Raw genomic sequence first — 22,761 nt, forward strand, 5'->3', positions numbered from 1 at the left:
CAGGAGACTCGTGGGAACTAAGACCATTAAACTAGGTTCACTTTTGTTTGATTTCTATCCAGTTGAGGTTGATGACTATCTTTTAGGGTTACGCACACAACTGATCCCAGTTGCGATGAGTGTTTAAAACTCCCTGCAATTTCCTACAACAAATATAGCCTCGAATGCGGTTACTTTGTGGATGACTGTAGGTTGTTGGCTAAAGGTAATAATATCATGGGTGACAAATTACTCCTTAATTTTGGCGCGAAATTTCATCGTTAATTTATAATTTCACATGCATGTAAAATTGCAAAATTGCTATGGCAACGTTTCCTATATCTCAGTTGCCAAGATGGCTTCCAGGTTTAAAGATGTTACGGATGAAAGAAGTTACCGCATCAAAAGACGCTAAAGAAAACCTAAATACGCGAAAGAGCACAATTAACTGGGTGAGGGTTTTGAGAACTGGTGTGATGAAAATGGCCTTGAGAAATACCCTGAGACGGTTCGTCGTGAGCAGTGGGATAAAAGTACTCAAGCGGTTTCTTGCCTGCGTGTGTAACAGACGGAACCGACCACGATTGTGAGCGTAATTTGACACCCATGAAATTAAGGGGTAATCAAATGGTGTACTCGTGAAATTAGGAGAGGGAAATCATTAGAATTTTGACAAAACGCGCGTGAAACTATTTCCTAATTTCACGAGTATACCATTTGATTACATATACTAAACCCTGAGTCGCTTTTTGCAGCGTCCACTTTATAACAGATATTGGACTGTGATTTTTCATTAAATGAAAATCGTTTAAGAACCATAGAGCAAGCAAACCATTCTTCCGTTTCCCCCAAAGGAGTCAGAGCGATTCGGTGAAGTGTTCAATGCAACTGTTTTCGAGTGTTGCTTTCAGCAAATTCCATGCCATTCCTTTAATGTTACTGACCATCAGAGGAAATGATTTGTCGGTATGACAAAACCTTGTAAAATAAAAAGGTGATTGTAAAGGATAACAAAACTCTTTATTTGCTTCCATCATCTCCATGAAAACGGCCGAGAAACGCCCGGTGTAGGATAAACAGGAAGCGTTAACCCAAGTGTGAGGCAAATTTAAATTTGAGTCAAATTGTCGATTATCAAATGAATACTCTTTAGCTTTGAAATTATGTCAATATTTATAGCAGCAGAACAGTCAGTATCCGTGAGAAACGTTACGAAAAAAATATTGAATCAGTGAGATACATATCAAATATGTAGCAAGAATTCTGAGATGTTCAGTGTAAACTTGACAGTCTTTCAATAATCTCAGTTCCAAAGTAATACATTCAAGCCACGCTTCAATTAAAACAATTTTCCGGTTTCGCCTTCATTAAGTTTGATTGGATTGTCTAGCAAGTTCTTCATTATAGAAACGTCACGCCATTCGTTCCTGTTTTTATTCTACAAAGTTCTTTCTTTGCGCGCGTTCGGCAGCAAAAACGTGGGGCAGCAAATCAACGTAAGGAAGGTAAGTGAAAGAATTTTAAAGGCTGTTACGCTGGCAGCAAGATGTTCTGCTGCGATTGTCATAACTTCAATTTGAAGATAATGTGCTTCACTGGAAACAATTTTCCGGTTTTTGCCTAGTTTGACTGGATTGTCTATCACGTTCTTCATTATAAACGACAGGTCATTCCCTCTTTCTCTTATTCCTCGAATCCTTTTCTGTGAGCTCCTCTGGGAAATAGTAGAGCAGCAAAAAAGCAACCTCGTTCCCAGGGTCTCTCCTCTTCCTGTCCCTTGCAACAACATAAGCTCGGCAGGGTAAGTGTTGGCTCGATTGAAAATTTTAAAAAGATATTTTGTTAAGAAACAAGCTGTTCAAGGTCGATTCTCATAACTTTCAGTTGATTTGTGTTCAAATAATTTTTTCAGTTTAGCTTCATGAGTACCTTTTATTGTTACAACACGACCAAAATTCCTACTTAGATGAGGGTTTGGAACTTCTTCCAATTCACCACAACAAACGGAGCCACGAAAGTGGCTGTTTGTAAATAAATGTACATTGTTGGCTGTATATCCAAAACCCTGAACCGCTACTTTGCGACAGATATTGGACTTTGCACGAGTAAAACCGAGCGTCACTCGAAAACCATTGAGACCAATGAAGCAAACGTGTTTCCGTTTCCGCCAGGGTGTTTAGAACAATTCTTGCCAATTTCATGATAAAATTTTCAGACAACTTCATAAAAACAAACGCATTATCATTTAGTTTATTTTGAAATCGTGGATCTACCAACTTTTTTACCTTAGTGGACTGGTGCCATCCAACAACTTACGAGAGCCGGCTGCATGGTCTAAAGAACTTTAAATCGTAGTATTTCATGCTTTGAATGTTTTGTTACCAGATGAAATGATTTTTTGGTAAGGCAAAGGCCCGGGGGCGAAGGCAAAGAGCAATCGTGAAGGTCAAAACCCTCTCTCTACCTTAATTAGACGAATCAAAATCATTTCTTAAGTCACTGATTAAGGAGTCAACCCTGATGCAGGATAAACAGGAAGCGTTAACCCAAGTGTGAACAAACCAGTTAAACCAAACTGTCGATTATCAAATGAATACTATTTAGCTTTGAAATTTTCCAAAATTGATTGTAGCAGAGCCGTGTATCCTTAAGAAAAGCCAGACACGAAAAAATGACTTTGAATCAGTGAGATATCTATTAAATATGTAGCAAGAAATCTAAGATGTTCACTGTAAACTAGACAGACTTTCAATTATCTTCCAGAATAATAAATTCAAGCCCTTAAAGTATACGCTTTACTTGAAACAATTTTCCGGTTTCGCCCAGTTTGATTGGATTGTCCGGCAAGTTCTTCATTATAAAAAGGTCACGCCATTTGTTCCTGTTTTTATGCTACAAAGTTCTCTCTTTGTGCGGGTTCGGCAGCAAAAACGTGGAGCAGCGAATCAACGTAAGGAAGGTAAGTGAAAGAATTGTAAAGGCTGTTACGCTAGCAGCAAGATGTTCTGCTGCGATTGTCATAACTTCAGTTTGAAGATAATGTACTTCACTGGAAACAATTTTCCGGTTTTGCCTAGTTTGACTGGATTGTCTATCACGTTCTTCATTATAAACGACAGGTCATTCCCTCTTTCTCTTATTCCTCGAATCCTTGTCTGTGAGCTCATCAGGGAAATAGTAGAGCGGCAATCAAGCAATCTCGTTCCTAATGTCTCTCCTCTTTATGTCCCCTGGAAAAGCATAAGCTCTGCAGAGTAAGTGTTTGCTCGATTAAACATTTTAAACAGATATATGTTAAGAAACAAGCTGTTCAAGGTCGATTTTCATAACTTTCAGTACTAGTTGTTTTGTATTCAAATGCTTTCGACTTTAGCTGCATGACTAACTTTTATTGTTACAACACGACCAAATTCCAACTTGGATGAGGGTTTGGAACTGCTTCCATTTCACCACAACAAACGGAGCCATGAAGGTTGTTGTTTGTAAATAAATGTACATTGTTGGCTGTATATGCAAAACCCTGAACCGCTACTTTGCGACAGATGTTGGACTTTGAACGACTAAAGCCGAGCGTCACTCGAAAACCATTTAGACCGATGAAGCAAACGTTTTTCCGTTTTTAGAACAATTCTTGCTAATTTCATGATAAAATTTTCAGAACACGTCGTAAAAACAAACGCATTATCATTTAGTTTATATATATATTTTGAAATCGTGGATCTACCAACTTTTTTACGTCAATAGAGTAGTGCCATCCAACAACTTACGAAAGCCGGCTGCATGGTCTAAAGAACTTTAAATCGTAATATTTCATGCTTTTAATGTTTCTTGTTACCAGATGAAATGATTTTTCGGTAAGGCAAAGGCCCGGAGACAAAGGCAAAGAGCAGTCGTTAAGAGGGTCAACTGAAAACCTCTCTCTACCTTAATTACATGAATTAAAATCATCTCTTCAGTCACTGATTAAGGAGTCAACCCTGATGCAGGATAAACAGGAAGCGTTAACCCAAGTGTGAACAAACCAGTTAAACCAAACTGTCGATTATCAAATAAATACTATTTAGCTTTGAAATTTTCTGAAATTTATTGTAGCAGAGCTGTGTATCCTTAAGAAAAGACGCAAAAAAATGACATTGAATCAGTGAGACATCTATAAAATATGTAGCAGAAATCAAAGTTGTTCACTGTAAACAAGACAGACTTTCAATTATCTTCCAAAGTAATACATTCGAGCCACGCTTCACTTGAAACAATTTTCCGGATTCGCCCAGTTTGACTGGTTTGTCTATCGCGTTGTTCATTATAAACGAAAGGCTATTACTTCTTCTCTTATTCCTCGAATCCTTTTCTGTGAGCTCGTCAGGGAAATAGTTGAGCAGCAAAAAAAGCAATCCCGTTCCCTGGGTCTCTCCTCTTGCTGTCTCTCGGAACAACATAAGCTTGGCAGGGTAAGTGTTGGCTCCATTGAACATTTTAAAAGGACATATGTTAAGAAACAAGCTGTTCAAGGTCTATTCTCATAACTTTCAGTCTAGCTTCATGAGTACTTTTATTGTTACTACACGATCAAATTTCAACTTGGATGAGGGTTTGGAACTGCTTCCAATTCACCACAACAAAAGGAGCCGTGAACGTGTTTTTTTTTTTAATCGTTGTAGATTGATGGCTGAACCTTGAACCGCTATTCTGAGGACAGATACTATTGGATTTTGAACGAATAAATCAGAGCCGCCTCATTAGAAAACCATTTACACCAAGCAAACGTGTTGTCCGTTTCTTCCAATCATCTCTTGAGTCACTGATTTAGGAGTAAATTCTGGTGCTCGATAAACAGGAAGTGTTAACCCAAGTGTGAACAAACCAGTTTAACCAAACTGTCGATTATAAAATGAATACTATTTAGCTTTGAATTATTCCAAAATATATAGTAGCAGAGAGAGAAATATTACGAAAAGAACATTAATTTAATGAGATACCTGTCAAATATGTAGCAAGAAATCTAAGATGTTCAGTGTAAACTAGACAGACTTTCAATTATCTTAAAAAAGTAATATCTAGAACAAACACTTCTTTTCTGACTGCTAACTCCATCTAGACCGGTGGGGGAGGGTGGATATCGGATTCGCCCGCGGCGAATTTGAATCTGAATAACTTTTTTAACCTTGCGCAAACGTAATAAAACTTGCGCCTGTCCCATGCAGGCTACTTTACACCCTGCAAGCAGAGCCTTTCTTTTGCTTGCTCGACTTTGAAAAAAACAAAAGGAGGCTCTGCTCGCAGGGTGGCTACTTTATAGCACAAGAACAACTGAACTTTTTTTTTACAGTAACTGTCAAACTTCCCGCGCGCTGATTCGTTGGCTGGTAGCTATTGCTTGCAATAAAAGTGACGTCAGATGTAACGCGAGCGCTTTCTCAACGGAAAAATAAAGCCAATAGGCCTTATCACGGTTTTCGACGCCATTTTGACGAGTAGGCCGGCGAATTGGCTCCTGTTTTTAAATTAAAACTCGGAAAAAGAGTCCATATCGATGACCTGGGGGGGGGGGGGGGGGAGGTAATTTCTCGGAATTTCTGGTGGAGGTGTTCATGAGTGGCTCGGCTTTCCAAATCCTGACCCAATTTCAGGCCATTATTATGTAATTTTCCAGCACCCTTTTTCAGACCTGGTTTCTAGAATCTTTACCTATTTCTGTAAAATCCTTACCGATTTTCAGACTTTCTGACCAAAGTTGCTAAATGGTATATAAAACCATTCTCAGACCAAATTAAAACGGCTCAAAAATCAAACCCTTTGGGGCCGCACATACCTATATTGCTTATATTGCTTCCCGATCTAGAAGTTGAGTGCGTGGCATTTTGTCCCTCGCCTTATCTCCAAAATGAAGTCACCACTTTTCCCCATCCCTCCTCCCTTGGCATTTTTTGCAAGAGTGACTCCTGGTCTTGGTGTGACAAACGTTCAACAACAAAATGTTTAGTAGACTGTTTTGAGCTACATGAGGCAGTGAACAGTTTAGCCACCTTACTTTTCGCGACGAAAATGAAACGTTTTAGGTCAGGACTGGTGGCTCCAATGTAGATTAAATCCGATCCTGTAATACGAGCTTCGATCATTTTTTCGAATCCGTAGACTTGGATACTTGGTAAATTTACAGGCAAACTAATAAGAAACATACGTAGAGAGAAGCCGGTAGTACATTGAAATCGGACCAAAAAGAAGTGTATACATTTTTATGTTTCCCAAGGGAGAATTTTTCAGCATAAATGTCTTTTATCGTATCCCGACTAAATTTGGCTGGGCAGTGCAAGTGTCAAATCGATTTGAGCTTTAAACTTAAGATAATAAAACAAACAGAAATCGATGCTTTAAAGCTTTTTATTGTTATCCCTTCACCTTACAGCAATGTTCAGCAAAGTACGTTTAATGTATTTAGCGTTTCTATTTGTTTGAATAATATCTTTTATTTCCGATTAAAAAGCCGGAATTTAACTCTTTTTCCCTTCACCAGTTTAACTGAAAAATATTTCTTCTGCTGACTGCAGTGTTTAGAAACGTCTTTGCTGGAGCTTGTCTGCTTGTTTCGCGGCAGACAGTTTATCCTTGCCTTCTGCATTTGCGGCTGAATTTACAGATTTCAAACCTCCAGCGCCGATCCCTTGAAGAAACAAAATGAAAGAAATCTTTGGTTAAAAATCATCGTTATTTTTCGTTAACTGTTATATTATAAAAGTTTAACATATTTGGACAAAAAAAAGGGGGTATGAAATCTGAAATAACTGCCCACTTGCAGCTGTGAATCAAGGAAATTCTATTTATTATCGCTGGCCACAGTGACCTCGGGTTGGTTTTATGATACGAGTAAAAACCGCTGTAAATCCTAGATGAAAAAGCAAAAACAAAGTTTGAAAGTTTTTGATACTGCTTTTATTCGAGTCAGTAGAAGTCCTTTTTATCTCACTGCTTTCTGCTCAACATTGTTGCGTGGAAGAGATTATAGTGAAGATCATTTCTTCTTTTAAAAATTACTGTTAATTAATTCTGAAATTTCCGGTAGCAATGAAAAAGAATGAAAAAGTATTACATTGTATTGTGTTGTATTTTTACCGTGCTGTATTGTACTGTTTTAACAGTAAAGCTTTGTAATGTACTGTACTGTATTGTACAGCGTTGTGTTGTGCCTGGTGTTGTGTTGTATCGTGCAGCTTTTAGCTTTGTGTCACGGTTTTGTGTTGTGTACGCAGAAATCGACTGATACTTACTCATGATAGTTACTATGGTAACTGTGCACTCCAGCAAGGTAGCATCCCCATGGCACAGTGTACCTCACTTCCTGGTCCCAGTTGTTCAGGTAATTGGTGTTCTTACAGCTGTGTTCAGGAATGTAAGAACTCTTATGGCAACAGCGAAAGGAAAACCTTGAAGGAAAGAGAAAAAAAAAACATAAAAATATACAAGCCGCCTGTGTCAAATTGCCTGCTGGCACCCCAGTGTCAAAACAAGAGCCTTGCTAATATAATACAGTTAGTATATTGAAGTACAGCTATGAATTAAATAATTTTTGGTAGACAGTATTTTTCTATGACACATGCTTATTTACAGTTCAGAAGGTGGCTAGATTACTAAAAGTTCAATTTCGTAAGAGGGAAATTCCTTCTAATTTCATTCCTTCCGCCCATAAAGTTGATACTATTTCGGATATTCCTTTTCCTTTAGTTTAAAACTGATCAAGAATAATGATTATCAGAAACAATCAGAGTAAAAATGTTGTTAGAATGATATATTCGGTAATTTTGTTGACAAGTATCGAGTACCTGCGATACCTGTAGCGGCCGTTGTGCACACTTGCTACTCCCGCGATAAAACCGTTATTGTGGCACCTGGAGGTCAACGGCTGATCATAATCGTTCGCATAATAACTTCAAGTACAGTGATGTTCCCTGTACTTCGTCGGTCCATACCCACATTGAAAGTAATGGATACGGTCTTCTTTGCAGTTCCGGTGTTCGCTGCGCCAAAACCTCACAGACTGACCTGAAAAGATGATTCGAAGATGATTTTTTTCGTCAAGACAATGTTCTAACTTGATGTACATGTTTCAGATAAGGCCTTAATATGAAAAGAACTTCTTTTGCTGGCCGGTTCTTCTTTAGTATCTGTTTATTGCCAGGCAAATTGCTCGGTTCACTATTATCGCTAATATTTCTGCTATTTTTAACAACAGTTGGATAAGGAAGTGAGTGATTGTATGAAGAAAGAATGTGAGAGAGGCTTCCAAGTATGTCAGTGGTTTAATCGGATGGAAGTATACAAAAAAAAGTTAGGAGCGACTGAGTGTGGTGACATCGTCAAAATGAATCGATTTCCTTACTGGTTGGGCATTTTCGTGTGAAACATTGGTGCCAGGTGTTCACCCAGGCGACCCCGGATGGAGTGTGCGAGGAACAACGACGACGACGACGCCATCCCTCAGTAGAAGAAAACAGCAGCAGATCCACCGCCATCATTCAACAGCAAAAATTTCGCCAACTTTTTCCCTTCCATTGCAGTCTAAATAAGAATAACAAAAGTGATCATGTAAAATCGCTTTTTTCTCTCTTGAATTAATGAGAAGGCGCGAAACTTCTGTAAAACTGAAATTCTGTTAACAAGCCGAAAAGAAAGGGTTTCAAAAAATAAAAATTGTTTGGATTTGAAACGCAAATTCTGTTTCACACTATCAATGTGATTATCACATTATTGGCTTTGTTTTCTTTTCAGTGCAATTAATATCGACTGAAAATCCTGTATTTCTCTGGCAAGCATTCAGCGTTCGAAAATAAATTAAGTTGTCCGTTGGCCGATGCTACCGAGAATCTGAACTCGGCTGGTCCTGTGAATCCGAATTTAATATTTATGGAGAGTAAATTTTCACTCGACGATTCTAAACCTCTTGCGATATTTGCATGATGAAAAACAGTACACGTTATTTGCTAGAGAACTTCACGTTATAAGGCGCTGGCAAACGCCTGCTTTAAATCGTTCACTTCAAAAGTCGGAAAAATAAACATAATTAACTTTGTGCTTTCAGGTGTAAAATATTCCATAGTTGACCCTACTCCTGTGACTCATTGAGATACCCACCTGATAAATTATTGAAAGCTTTTCGGGTGTTGTTTGCGCTTAACGTGAGCTTTAGCCAGAAAAGAAAAAAATTCTCGCCGAATCGAATGATCGAAAGATAACGAAATACTGACAATACCAGAGCCGGGTGTACTTAAGCCCTAATCCGCTACGTGTTGTTTAAGATTATCTCAGTAACATGTTACAAACAAGTTGAATTGTTTCAAAGATGACGTTTCTTAGAAAAACCAAAATAGCTGCACTCTTTTTCTCTGCGTTGGCATTGGCTGTAAACTATAAACAATTTTAATAAAGAAACAAAAGTTGTAAACCACACTGAACAAACACTTCCGGAACGATTCAAAACGATTGAAACACTTGCGTTCGACTTGGTTACACTGAAAGTCATCATCAAAACAATAAAAGATGCTGGCAAATTGAAAGATTAGGGACATACACTCAACAAGAACACTGATCAGTAAACAGAATACTTAAAATTCCCAGGTCGTTTGTGTTCCCTTTCAAATACATATTTAATATCAGTGTAACCTATAAATGATTGATCTGTTTGGCCTTGCAGAAAGTTCTAAGAAACGAAATTTTATTCCGCGAATTCTATACTGCTGTTGGATTTATGAAAATGCCAGCTTTTTTCGCATTTTTAGCGACATAATTGTCCCTTTGAAAACGAAAGGAGACAGTTTCCCAGTGTAAATAGATTTTACGCTGACATTTTACTGAAAAAATCTGTAGATTTTCTTTACCACCAAATCCAAATTTCTGAGGCCTTCCGAACAGATATCCACCGAACTGAAATGTTGGGTGGCCCTGAAAGATTTAAGGACCACAAAGTTATTTAGCTGGGGTATTGAAAAATCATTAACACTGTTTCAACGAGTTAGAAGAGTTGCAGTTCCTTAGGGGATCAGTTAATTCCAGTGTTCAAAGAGTGCTTATGAAAATTAAAATAAACAAAAAAAGTTCAATTCTGCTGTTTTAAGAATGCGAAATTTTTCTTGTTCCGCTACACCGTTTCTGGTTCTCCAAAAAGCAAAAATTTGGGTTCGTTGACACAGTTTGATAATTTCGAATTCGTAAGCTGAAATTTTTAAGTCGCACTGAGAAACTTTACCCCGACGAGGTGCTGTGACTTTCGGAAAATCATAGCTGGTCTTATTAATTATTTCGCTTAACGATATTTTTCGTCTCCTCGACAACAAAAGGAATTAGTTTTTTCCCATGTTAGAAAAGTTTAGAGTGACAAGAATACTTAAGAAAACGCTAATTCTTCGTCACAACTAAGTCTGGATTTCTGAGACGATTTACGTCTATGCATGTGTTGGGAATGTGTCTTCAGCGCCCTGAATCACCAGGACCATCCCCCTAATGCGCGACTGAAAGCGGTATAAAATAGTATTACTGCTAAAAGAAGCAAATATATATAGAAAAATAAATAAACACCACATTCATTCTTCTGGAAACTCTCCGCGATTGAATGTCAGTCGATTGGTGCCAACTGTCCTGTCTGATGTTTTTCCATCTAGAAGGGAGGAACTTGCTGTACTCAGTTATGGTGTGGCAAGTAAGATGTTTCATGGATGTGTTCATTAGAAGTCGCTATAATGACCCAATTGATTTTATTCGGCGGGGAGCTGAACCTTCAGATAAATTTCAGTTATTTAATTAATTAAAGTAAACTGGCCTGTGGCAAATTGTATTTCTTTCCCCGGCTGTCGTGACAGTCAGTTCTTTAGTTCCTTCACATAGCGCTCGTGAAAAAACACTTCACTCTTCGTCCAATCCTCGTCATCGCATTTCAGACGATTTGAATCAGTCGCAGCATTAATTTCCTTATTGTGCCATAAATTAATCTTCACTAACGGAAAAATCGGGTTGCTGAACGCCAATACTCACAGAAACACTTTTTACTCATGATATCATGGAGAGTCAGATTGGTTATTGATATTTTATAATGCGCAACAAGTTGTTTTAGGTTGCCGTAACACTAACCTTATTATTTAAATCTTCAAATAGTTTCCTCACTTTACGGCTGACTTTACCTGTTTGCTCCTTGTCTTGTTGCCTTATATTCTTGCCGTATTTTCGGAGTATGCACGATCCCAATATTTCGTCAGTTTTGGAGGATTATGACTCGGTGGTCTTTTCAGAATTTAGTGGTGTTGAAAGTCCTTTCCGATTGCCACTAAACACCAAAAAACGTCTGTAGTAATTCACCCTAAGGCTATTTTGCTGACTAGAGGAAAAAAATTTTATCCCGGCGCTTCTCGTCTTATAGACCAAAAAAGAATCAACAACAAATGAATTATATTGCAGGAGAAAATGGCCAAAAGATAAGATTGTCTTTTTTTGTCAATTTTCAACTGTGCCTCGCAGACCGCCGTCAAAACAATGACTGAACCGGAGTTTATTAAACTATTCAGAAAGAGCGGAAGCTTTACCGGCCGTATCTGCATTTGGCCAGTTTCAGAGTTTGGTTTTGACGAGCTCCTTAGCCTTACGGCTTAGCTCAAGGGCCCTCGACGAGAACATTTTGACAAAAATGTTGTCTCCCATGTTCGCAGTTCGTTTTGTAGCCTTTTTAAAAAGCCTTATTTGAAATAATATAGACTGATCTGGTCGGACGGGACGCTTTAACTTAAAATTTAAGTTGCAGAAAGTTTTAGGAAACGGGATTTTATTCCGGCCGTTGTAAGTTACTAGCTGTTCGGTTGGTTTTACAGAAATGCTAGCTGAGCCTATTTTTTCGCATCTTTGTTGACAAATTTGTCCCTTCGAAAACGAAAGGAATTAATTTTCCAGTGTTCGAATTTTTAAGCTGCCATTTTGCCGAAGGAAACTGCAGATTTTTTTCACAATAAAATCCGAATTTCTAAGGCGATCGGCCTGCGAACGCAGACGTATTTCCGGCTGTCGCTTCTCTCTCGGTGCGGAGAGAAGCGACAGCCGGAAATACGTCTGCGTTCGCAGGCTCCTTGATTCCCTTGATGTCATTTTCCAGTGTTGAGATTTCGTCCATTGTCTGGAGACAAAAATGTGTTTATCAACTGTTAGTTTCATTAAAACCAAGAGTCTCTTGGTAAAACATAAGAGACGCTACTCAGTCACGCAATAAAAGCGGGCCAAACGCGCATGCGCTATACATTCATTGCAATTTTAAGGTGGTAAATGATTACCTTTCAAGATTTGTAGACTAGACAAGAATAGAGACAGTACTGATATTTGTGAAACTTCACTAAAATTTCCAGATAATTTCGTATGCAGTTTCGTCGTGTATTCAATTGTCCCAACGTGGAGATGAAATTTTAAAGTGTTTCATTTTTGCAAGATTTAGCTTTAACAATCAATAAAAATCGAATCTTCATTAATCGGGAGTTCGGGTGGGAGGAGGTACAGTCGACTTCCGATAACTCGAACCCTCGCTAACTCGAACCTCGCGCTAACTCGAACCAATTTTCCTTTTCTTTCAGGTCATTCTCTATATAATCTTATTCTCGATAACTCGAACTCCCGATAACTCGAACTGTTTTCAATTTCCCTTCAAGGTCCGAGTTATCGGGAGTCGACCGTATTACGGGAGTTCGGGACCGACAGGTTACCGACGACTGTCTAGTAATGCTTACATGACCGGAGTATTTGCAAAATCGAAAACCGCGTGCGCCGCGCCAAATGCGGTTTTACGAAATGGCGGCTTTTCCACATCTTACACCTCAACAGCAGTATGTCTCTTCTTTTGTGAATAACAATCCTTTTCCAGTTACTAAAGCAGCCGGCATACCGCCAGCAAACCTTCCACCTCCTCCAGCTACTCAGTCAAACAATGCTGAGGTATTTAGTGTGGGAAGAAAGCGAAAAGCATCGGATGATCAACATTTCAACGGTGTTCCCTTCAAGCCTGATAGCCTGCGAACGCAGACGTATTTCCGGCTGTCGCTTCACCCGGCAGCCGGAAACACGTCTGCGTTCGCAGGCTACCATGATTAACTCGTAAAATCAAATGCAAGGCTGATCGGACAGCTAAAATAATTTTATTGCCCAATATTTCGGTTAGACAATACTAACCTTCTTCAGGGGCTGTAGAAAGCTTAGTAAAAATTGGAAATAAACGGTTAGAATATTTAAAGACGATACAAATGAAAAGTTGAGATGTGATTGGTTGATAAACAGAGAAAACTGAAACGTGTACAGAAGCCATTATTAAAATAGAGATATTCAGTGACTGGTGACAGAGTAAGTTTCTCCGTCGCTTTTGGAGTTGATGAGTCCTTCTTTAAATATTGTAACCGTTAATTTCCAATTTTTACTTAGCTTTTTGCACCCCCTGAAGAAGGTTAGTATTGTCTAATGGAAATATTAGGCGATGAAGTTATTTCATCTGTCCGATTAGCCTTGCATTTGATTTTACGTTTCATTCAACATTACTGATCCTGATGTTCACAAAGATCCGGATTTACTTTGCTGCTGCACTATTCAAGGGTTACCTTCGGGGGGGAGGGGGGGGTTGGACTCCCTATAATGGCCTATACGGGGAGGCTCCTCCCGGAAGGGGTACCTTTTTCACGCGTCAGGTGTTTGAAAGAGTAGGGATTTCACGAGTCGAAGTATATGAAGTATATGTCATTTGGGTATTTAAAAGGGCCTTTCATTATTTTCCAATGGAAGGTGTACCGGAAAGGAGTACCATTTGTCAATGGAAGGCATACGAAAAGGGTACCTTTTCTGCCAAAAATGGAATATAAAAGGGTAAGGGGTCGGACCTCGGGGTGGAGCCTCCCAGTTTAAAAGTTTGTTGAGTACCCCCCCCCCCCCCGGGGGGGTTATTTTATACTGATAGCTGTCAGTCAGGGGGCTTCAGCTGGTTAGTCGCCATGTTTGTGGACAACATTTCACTTTCCCTAAAACGTTACAGCAAGAAAGGAAGCAATTTATAAGTTAGTCAATTAAAATGAAAATCGCATGCCGTTTATCGGTACAGATTAATTTTGCCCATCATGAAAGCCAACGTGAAATTATTTCCACGAATGTATTCGGAGCACGACTGCGTACGTGGAATCCACCTCTGAGATAGTGCCAGTTGAACGTTCGTTTGTAAAAACGTGGGTTGTTGGCTGAAAAAATAATAATAATAATAATAATAATAATAATAATAATAATAATAATAATAATAATAATAATAATAATGATAATAATAATAATAATAATAATAATAATAATAATAATAATAATAATAATAAAATATAAAAATAAAAAAATTGTTATATAACGATTACTCCAAACAAATCTTTCTATCGATTTTGATCGTATTTGACTAATCTCTATTCTCTTGCTTCTATCGATCAGAGGTGTTCAACATTTAGGTTTGAAGAGCATAAAAGTAAGACTGACATCTATCTTGACACCGTCCAATTTCAAAATTTCCAACTTCGGCGTCGCACTTAATATTGTTGTAGGTTCAACATTACTGAACACATGGAATCATGCATTTCAGGACTGTCAAGCCTTAATCAGATTAAAATGGAAGATGAATAAGTTTTAGAGGGTAGGAATTTCCTACCCTAGGAATTCAGGGTAGGAGGGAGGGTAGGAGGTAGGAGGGTAGGAATTCAGTCCCAAATTTCATCAGAGACTTACACTCTATCTCCTGGGATCTCATTAGCACCTCTCTCACGGTCGATGAGGCGTGGACTTCCTTTAAAGACATTTTTGTCACCATTGCTGAACGACATGCACCAACGTGCACAAGAAGAGCTCGATCTAACACGCTCCCTTGGGTGACCGATCAAATAAGAGCGCTGATTGTTCAACGAAACTTCCATCACAAAAAGGCACAAAAGACTGGATCATCTTATGAATGGCAAGAATATCGATCACTCAGAAACAAGATAACTGCAACCATCAAAGAGGCAAAAAGGGCGTATTATTCTAACCTGATTCAAGAAAATAAGAACCATCCTAGCAAATTATGGAGTGCGATAAAATCTGCAATTGGAAGTGATGCTAAAGATGGCCAAATTCAATCTCTGGAAATTGACGGTGAAGTCATCACAGATCCAAAGCTAATCTCAGCCAACTTTGCATTCTTCTTTAAATCTATACTAGCAACACTGCGGCAGACTCTACCAGTGCCAGTGGTCCCAACCAGCTGCTCTCCTCAACTACTAAAAGGTGCACAATTTAGTTTGTCACAAATAACAGTGGATTTTGTTTACAAACAACTGAAATCACTGAACTCCAAGAAATCATCCGGTCTACCTGATATTCCTGTGCGACTTCTAAAGGATGGGGCAGAAGCCCTGGCGAAACCCCTAACCCTACTTATGAACAGAACAATCAATGAAGAAACGCTACCGGCTGATTGGAAACATGCTATTGTCACGCCGGTTCATAAAGCTGGATCGAAATCGGACCCGTCAAACTTTCGGCCAATCTCAGTACTTCCCGTCTTCTCCAAGATACTTGAACGGGCTGTCCACCGTATGGTCTACAACTATTTACAGGAGCATAAGCTTCTTTCTCCTCTCCAATCTGGCTTCCGCCCATTTCATTCAACATCCACATGCCTCACACACGTGACAAACACTCTGCTTGAAAACATTGACAAAGGACTATTAACTGGCCTTATATTTTTAGATCTAAGTAAGGCCTTTGACACCTTAGATCATAACATCATGCTAGATAAGTTAGCTTTACTAGGAATGAATCGCTCCGCTGTCCAATGGTTTAGGTCCTATTTAACTACACGCACTCAAAGTGTTTGCTTAAATGGGCTCTTGTCTGAACCCCAGCCTATACCTTTTGGGGTCCCCCAGGGTAGCGTACTCGGTCCTTTACTCTTTATTATCTACATAAATGACCTACCCTTGGCGGTTCAAGGTTGTAGTGTTGAGCTTTATGCTGACGATACACTTATCTATTTTGCAAGCAAGTCTGTCAGTGAAATTCAAGCTCGGTTAACTGATGGCCTAACTGATGTCCTAAGCTGGCTTCATGCTAATTTTTTAATACTTAATCTTGAGAAAACGAAGATTATGCTTGTTGGTACCCATCAGAGGACCGCAGAGGCTGACGATCTAGTTATAGAAATCAATAACACGCGTTTAGAAAGGGTTAACAAGTTCAAGTACCTTGGGGTCCTCCTAGACAACACTCTATCTTGGAAGGACCACATAGAATATATTGGTAACAAGATCTCGTCAAGATTAGGTGTTCTGCGTCGAGCGCGTAAGGTTCTCCCCAAGCCAACTTGCCTAATGCTCTACAATACTATAGTTTTGCCATTATTTGATTACTGTTCGCCTGTCTGGGACAGTTGTGGGGCTGGAAGCAAAGATTACCTAGATAAGCTTAATAGACGTGCTGCATGCATTATTGAAGGTCGATCAGTCGGGGCTGAGGAATTAAAATCAACACTTGGTTGGCCCAACCTACAAGCGCGCAGAAATTATCTCAAATGCCTTTTAGTCCATAAATGTCTTCACGGAATAGCGCCTTCGTACTTACTTTCAGAGTTTAGGCACGCGCATCTTTACCATGACTATAACACCAGAAGCCGTGATTTGTTGCGCCCTCCCTTCGCAAAAACTGCTAAATATCAGGGGAGCTTCAGAATAAACGGTGCTCGAACTTATAACACCATCCCGAGAACCATTAGACAGGTAGTGGCGTTCAGTAAATTTAAAACCAAACTCAAGAGCCATCTTAAGCAGTAACGCCCGCGGTTCATGCTGCATTTATAACTTAATTATTTGTCTAGTTTTTTATTTGCTTTTTTTTTTGTTTCAATGTTTTGTGTTTTGTCTTGTGCTGTGTCAGGGCTCCATTTAAACTAGCTCTGCTAAATTGGATGCCCCTGGATAAATATTGAATTAAATAAAATAAATAAAAAAAAGGAAACAATTTGAAATGCCCCATTTTTCTTTCCAAGGTGTTGCTAAACAGAGTAACGCAGTAACGAGTTACGAGTAACTAAGTAACGAGAAAACGAGTAACGGCACAAATATTCCACAGGTTTAAAAAAATCATAAAAAATAAAGAGAAAACAAGTTACGGGAAATAAAATTCGACAAGAAAAACAAAAAATAAATAAGGAATGAATTAAACATAAATTGCCAACGTAAATCGGGTGGAAAGGAATCGAAGATATCTTCGCGTCAAAAATATCGAGTGGCCAATTCCTCCTGGGGTCCTTCCTCGATCACAGCTGGTGTTATGGCAGGCAAGCCCCTGAGAGGTTTTCTTCCGCTTGTATCGCATAGATTTGTTTAACAGAGGACAGCTAGGCCAGCAACTATAACTGGAAACAAGGGAGCCTTGGTTACGGAAAAAGTAACATTATTTTGTTGCCATTCTTTCCTTCGTTGCTTCATTTTTGCTTTTTTCCTGCCAAACAGATCACTGCAGTATCGTCATCATTTCGGACAGTCCAAGGCAAGGTTTTTCTCATAGAGCACATACACATTTGCGGACAAGTTTTCGAATCTTTTAGCGGACAGAGTAAGAGCGAATATAATAAAGCAAGAAAATTTTTCTTAAGGTGGGGCTCTACTTGAATTTGAGTGAAATGTGAAGAGGTTTTAAGAATGGATAGAAGAAAGAAAATGATTTTTGGAACACTAACAGACAGTTGATAACCACGCAAGAGCACCCCAGGTTGCTAGTGGACTAACTTGGTATCGGTCTATTAATTATTAACTACAAATTCTAATTGTGAAACTACACTAAATCTTCAACATTTCTTATTTCTTTTAATTTTACCAATCCTTCAAGAAAAAGTATTTCCTTCCAAATATACCTAAAAATCACCTAAAAATTCATAAAACACCCCAAATCATTGATTTGTGTTATGAATGGAGGGTTTTTGTATTGCTTGAAATGCAAACAAGATATTTCTATTTGACCGATTTTAAGCGGCGTGAAAACGGCTTTCAGGTGTACCCCCACCTTAAGTAAGGAACCGATTAAGTGATTTTCAACCTCGTTCCCAGGGCTTTTCCCTTCTCGTGGGGCCCGCCCCCCACGAGAAGGGAAAAGCCCTGGGAACGAGGTTGAGTGATTTTGTGACAAAAAAATCGAACTTTGCCATTTCAATTCGTTCTAAAAATATAGCGCAATATGGCTTGCAATACTAATGACTTGCTATCGAAGTTTCATGTGATAATAGAAATGGAGCAAACTAATTGACTCATGATTTAAAATATACATCAATTTATTTCGCCTGCAGCTGCGTTTATTTACTAAACTGAACAGATACTCCAACAGATATTCCGAACAGATATTCCAACGAAAGGAAGCATTGGGTGCCCCTGATCGATATTTGATCGATAGTAACCGAGTTTCGATTACTCCCCTCAGGTATAAACTCGAGAATTTTGAATTACTTATAAAACTTCAGGGTACGCTTATTACATATTACCGAGGGGAGGGAAGCGGAGTTGGGAGGCTCCCCTCGGTAGTTTAGACACTCTCCCCAGATCGCGCTCGCTATAACAAACCAAGATGGCGGAGGTTCCATCGAAGCATACCGGTCTCGAGAATCCCACGGGAAAATAGGGGGACTGTGAACAGTCTAGCAGGGAATCTTATCATCGCTTTTGAAGTAAGATTTAGTTTCCTGCTAAGAGTCATCAAACGCCCGGTCTAGCACCCCTTATTTTCACTGATTCTATTAGATGGATTAGAGGCAACTTGTCCGACAAGACGGACTTTATAGGGAATATTTGATTTGATTCAACAGAGCGATTCGAGAATTGAGTACAACTGGCTCTCGTTGTCAATGACCCGGCCGCTTAGTGAGGCATTCGCACGGCGAGAAATGAGACTGGCCGGCTGCTGTCTGATTCGTATTACCAGTGACAGTAATTCAAGGAAGTGAGTGTGAACCTGATATAGTCACGCCGTTCTGCACGATTAGTTTAGTTCGCTTGCTAAAACTGAGATACTCGCGAAGAGCATTAAGTACATTTTTTTACGCTAGAAGGAAAGTTTTTTCGCGTCGGATAAATAATAAATAATTTCCCTTTGTGTTCAATGTTGGAATAGCTGGCTTTGTATCCGCAACACGTATCAGTCATTCTACGACGTAATCGACCTGCATGGGTTCTTGTCGGCGATGCTAGATATGTTCGATTTCTGAGCATGATCGAACAAAATCGAACAGTTAAGTGCGATTATTTTTGGTTAGTTCGATAATAGAACTCACAAAACTTTCCGTGTTCGATTTAATTCGATTGTCGAACACAATTGAATTTAATCGATCGATTCAGTTCGATCGACGTTTTGTTCCATTTTGTTCCGATTAGATACCCCGGCATTATGCATTTCCCTGTGATCTTTATCAGTTTGGAACTTTTATGGCTCTGTCAGTATCAGTACTACGGTTACGGTGTTTAATCACACAAATAATTTGGAGTAAAGTAAAAGATCTATGGACCTCAAATTGAAATTTTGGAACTAGTGTGGACTTCATTCTAACTCAGTTAAATTTTATTTATGTTTTATTGAACACTGATCCTAAACCAATCAGAGTCCCCATGGCGTCATTAGAATACTGAAAGTCAAAACAATCAAAGCTGGCGTTATGTAATACACTGAAACTGTATATTATTGAGTAGACTAGCTGACACCTAGCCAGAGGCACATAAACGACATCTTGTTTTAACACGATAGAAATGGGGTTTAGTAAGATGTACAAGGAAGTTAGGCCTATCAACCGAGTTACAATCCCTCAACAAAAGGAGTCAAGTTCCTCACATCACTATGAAGCTAATTTTGATTCTCGCTTTCGCTTTTTCTCTTGGTATCGGTCTGTTACTGTCGGCTGAGAAAATTCCACAACACAAAGACAGAGATGCGCCCACCTTGGAGGACGATCACTCGGTCACTTACCGAAGTGCCTCGTTTAAGAGAGGAGGTGGAAAACATACCAATGGTATGTGCGATTACTTTTTTCGATCAACATAGTCGATCGCAGAGGAAGATCGATGATGCTCGTGAAGTATTCCTTATGTTAGTCAAGCCATAATTAACACTATTCTTTCCAAGCCCTCACCATTTTAACGCAAATTGATCAGTTTTCGTTTCTGTTATTGAAAGCTGAACAAATGAATTATAACGGAAACTCAAATCTGGTGTCAAAGATTTTGAAGAAAACTTAGTGCTTTTTCTGAAAAGCAATAAAATAAACCCGAATTTTAGTTTAGAGCCTATTTTCAAGAAGTCCTTGGATTAGTCAATAACTTCTCTTACGACAAATAGACAGACAAAACACTGTCAAAATCAGTGAACTGAAGCAATCAACAAATTACAGTCGACTATATTTTCCATCCACAAAGGCCTAAAGGTCGAACAAAATCTATATCCATCGAAATAATTTGTTCGTGTTTGCTAGAAAATCACTCTAAGATAGTGCTGGAGTCTGCTTTCTGTCAGTATGCTGCGTAATCAACGCTTAAAATTCGGAGTACGTTGTGACGGCAAATTTGTGAAAACGTCCTACAAGCGTTCGGGGACTTGCTAGCGGTATTTTATCTTATTTCGGACACGTCACACCAGTGTGTTGGGACAAAGCATTGAAGCGAACTAGTACTGTCGCATCAGTTTCGATTCCCAGGTAATTTTGACTGTAGCCTCGTATTATTTTACATATTAAACCGTCAGTAGGGAAGATCATGAACAGCGAAAGGCAGTTTTGCTATCAAAGTTGTGTTAACAGTGTTAAAAAACCCGCAGTCGCCATAATAAAGACTGAAGCAAATTAAATTAAAGGAAGCTGCTAAGTCGGTGGGTTCAGTACGCTCGAACATAAGGCCACAAAACGTATATGGCATCCAAATCGGTGATAATCTTGACGAATTTTTTTTTATTCACTTAGGCCGCTGGGTCAAGGCTAATTCCTCTCCCGTGTGTTTTGGTGCCAAGAATAACCAGTATGGCAAGTTCAGCGCTCCGTCGAGTGGCAATTTAGCCGCCGTAAAGCTGGTCCATCTGTACGGTTACGTGTCGTGCGCCTCCTCGGCTACGACCGGCTGGTCACATTGGGGCTGTGGTATTTGTTGGACAGAAAATCAGCTTAATGTTGTCATAACGACCATAGCCAATGGCAAAGGAATTCTTCTACCGCCAAGTCAGTTCATGATCTCAGCGGGTGGAAAGTGGTACAAGATTCGTGGGTACAGCGATATGTCCCCTGAGCTTGTGTTGTCATTTTTCTCTCATCCTCACTCGGTCACTTCAGGCCAAGAGTTACGCGTGTGGTATGGTGAAGATTTGATGGATAGTTCCGAAGACAACAACGATGGAAGAGTCTGTTGCGATGTTTATGCTCTCTTTGTCTGAGGATATTTTCTTACTTAGTTGTTCAAGGGATAGAATAAAGTAATATCGGGGTTTCTTTTATAGGCAGAGCAGGAACTGAGTCGAAAATTGTAGTTTGGTTTTAACAAAAAACTTAGGAAAGGACTGACTGGCTTTCTGGTTTGATAATTTCGTATAAGGTTCTGAACAATAGTTAAAGGACATAAATTAGGTTGTAATAAAGGTTTATCCTGCACTAAGCAATCACTGTTTTATTTGTAACTCAAAGCAATAAACTGTGGTCTTAAAAGGGAAAAAATTGTTTCTTTTGTACTTCACTTTGTACATTGCATTTGCCATAGCTGTCAACCATACAACTCGGATTATCCACTGTCTTATCCAGATCAAAATTATCGTGAAGACAACAAAATACCAGAATTTGTGCAAATATTATACAAAAGTTAACTAGTAATTTAAAATTAGAACTGAGAGAAGTGAAAACAAAAAATACCGTATTGGAACTTCTTATTCAATTTACAGTCTGCCCGTGGGTTTCTTACCTTGCGCCAAATGCCAACTTTCTAGCGCTAGTGAATGCATATCGATGCATATCGATAACTTCGATAGGGAAGAGCTTATTAATAGGGCTCAAAAATAGCTATCACATCTTCCACTGAACGGATCAAAAACACAAATAAAGAATATCTGTTTTCCAAACAAACTTATTCTTTTTCTAGCCTAAGTCTAAAATAGTGTTAGACAAAATTGTCACAGTCATCAACCGCACCCTACCTCGAATATATTTTGGCGCTCAGGAGAACTTCACTGAGCTGCTCCAGAATAACTCTGAAACTGGTACAATTCTTACATAATCCCCACCAACTTCATTTAATGGCCTCAAAATATAGGTGACTTTCTAGTTAGAAAGCATTCTTAAATCCGACTATCAACCTGATAGTTTTAAACACACGCAAACACGATGCAACACTTGCCGCTTTATTTTTAAAGGGGATAAAATTTCGGGAACCGAGCGATCTACAAATCATTGACATACACTTCCGCCAAAGTGCCTCAGTTACATATTAAAAATGCACACTGCAAAACGTTATACATTGGTGAGTAAGGAAAGAGATTAGGCGTCCAAACTAAGGACTTTTTCCACCCAAAATGGTAGGAAAATTTTGCCCTTTCTTCCCCGCTAAGTGATAGAAAACTGATTTGAAAAAAAAAGCACTTATCGGCGCGGTAAAGTTATTGGACTTTTGAGAAATCAATCTGCGAGATAGAGGTACCTCTTCATCTGGCTTTTAGGGGTATCGAATGGTCTTTGCGAGCATTTGCGAGCATGCGAGCAGTGCGTTTATTTTTGCG

General features: G+C 39.1%; 2 protein-coding genes and 1 pseudogene across 3 annotated transcripts in view; 2 read left to right on the plus strand and 1 right to left on the minus strand.

The window, feature by feature from the left end:
- Positions 1-6,341: 6,341 nt before the first annotated feature.
- LOC146459154 (hemagglutinin/amebocyte aggregation factor-like) lies at positions 6,342-8,523 on the minus strand (annotated as a pseudogene). The gene is made up of 4 exons (XR_014858019.1): positions 8,351-8,523; positions 7,794-8,013; positions 7,242-7,397; positions 6,342-6,637 (listed from the first exon to the last, which is right to left on the minus strand). The product of XR_014858019.1 is annotated as a hemagglutinin/amebocyte aggregation factor-like (transcript).
- An 11,084-nt stretch (positions 8,524-19,607) lies between these two features.
- Positions 19,608-21,726, plus strand: LOC146459155 (uncharacterized). The gene is made up of 2 exons (XM_085090057.1): positions 19,608-20,026; positions 20,969-21,726. Exons 1-2 carry the CDS (start codon positions 19,855-19,857, stop codon positions 21,430-21,432), a joined length of 636 nt encoding a protein of 211 aa, XP_084946183.1. The 5' UTR covers positions 19,608-19,854; the 3' UTR covers positions 21,433-21,726.
- Positions 20,464-22,761, plus strand: part of LOC146459156 (uncharacterized) — a 57,912-nt gene continuing 55,614 nt past the window's right edge. The window contains exon 1 of the mRNA XM_085090060.1: positions 20,464-20,707. The gene's annotated coding sequence lies outside the window, so the exon portion shown is untranslated. The remainder of the gene's footprint in view (positions 20,708-22,761) is intronic.

Source organism: Pavona decussata, unplaced genomic scaffold, assembly GCF_977016875.1.
Source record: "Pavona decussata unplaced genomic scaffold, jaPavDecu1.1 SCAFFOLD_223, whole genome shotgun sequence".
Taxonomy (NCBI): domain Eukaryota; kingdom Metazoa; phylum Cnidaria; class Anthozoa; order Scleractinia; family Agariciidae; genus Pavona; species Pavona decussata.

What these genes read in the sequence shown, in the direction of transcription:
- LOC146459155 (XM_085090057.1), top strand. Translation starts at nt 19,855, where the DNA reads ATGAAGCTAATTTTGATTCTCGCTTTCGCTTTTTCTCTTGGTATCGGT. An exon ending in AGGTGGAAAACATACCAATG is followed by an intron (nt 20,027 to 20,968) that starts GTATGTGCGATT and finishes TTATTCACTTAG; the next exon opens with GCCGCTGGGTCAAGGCTAAT.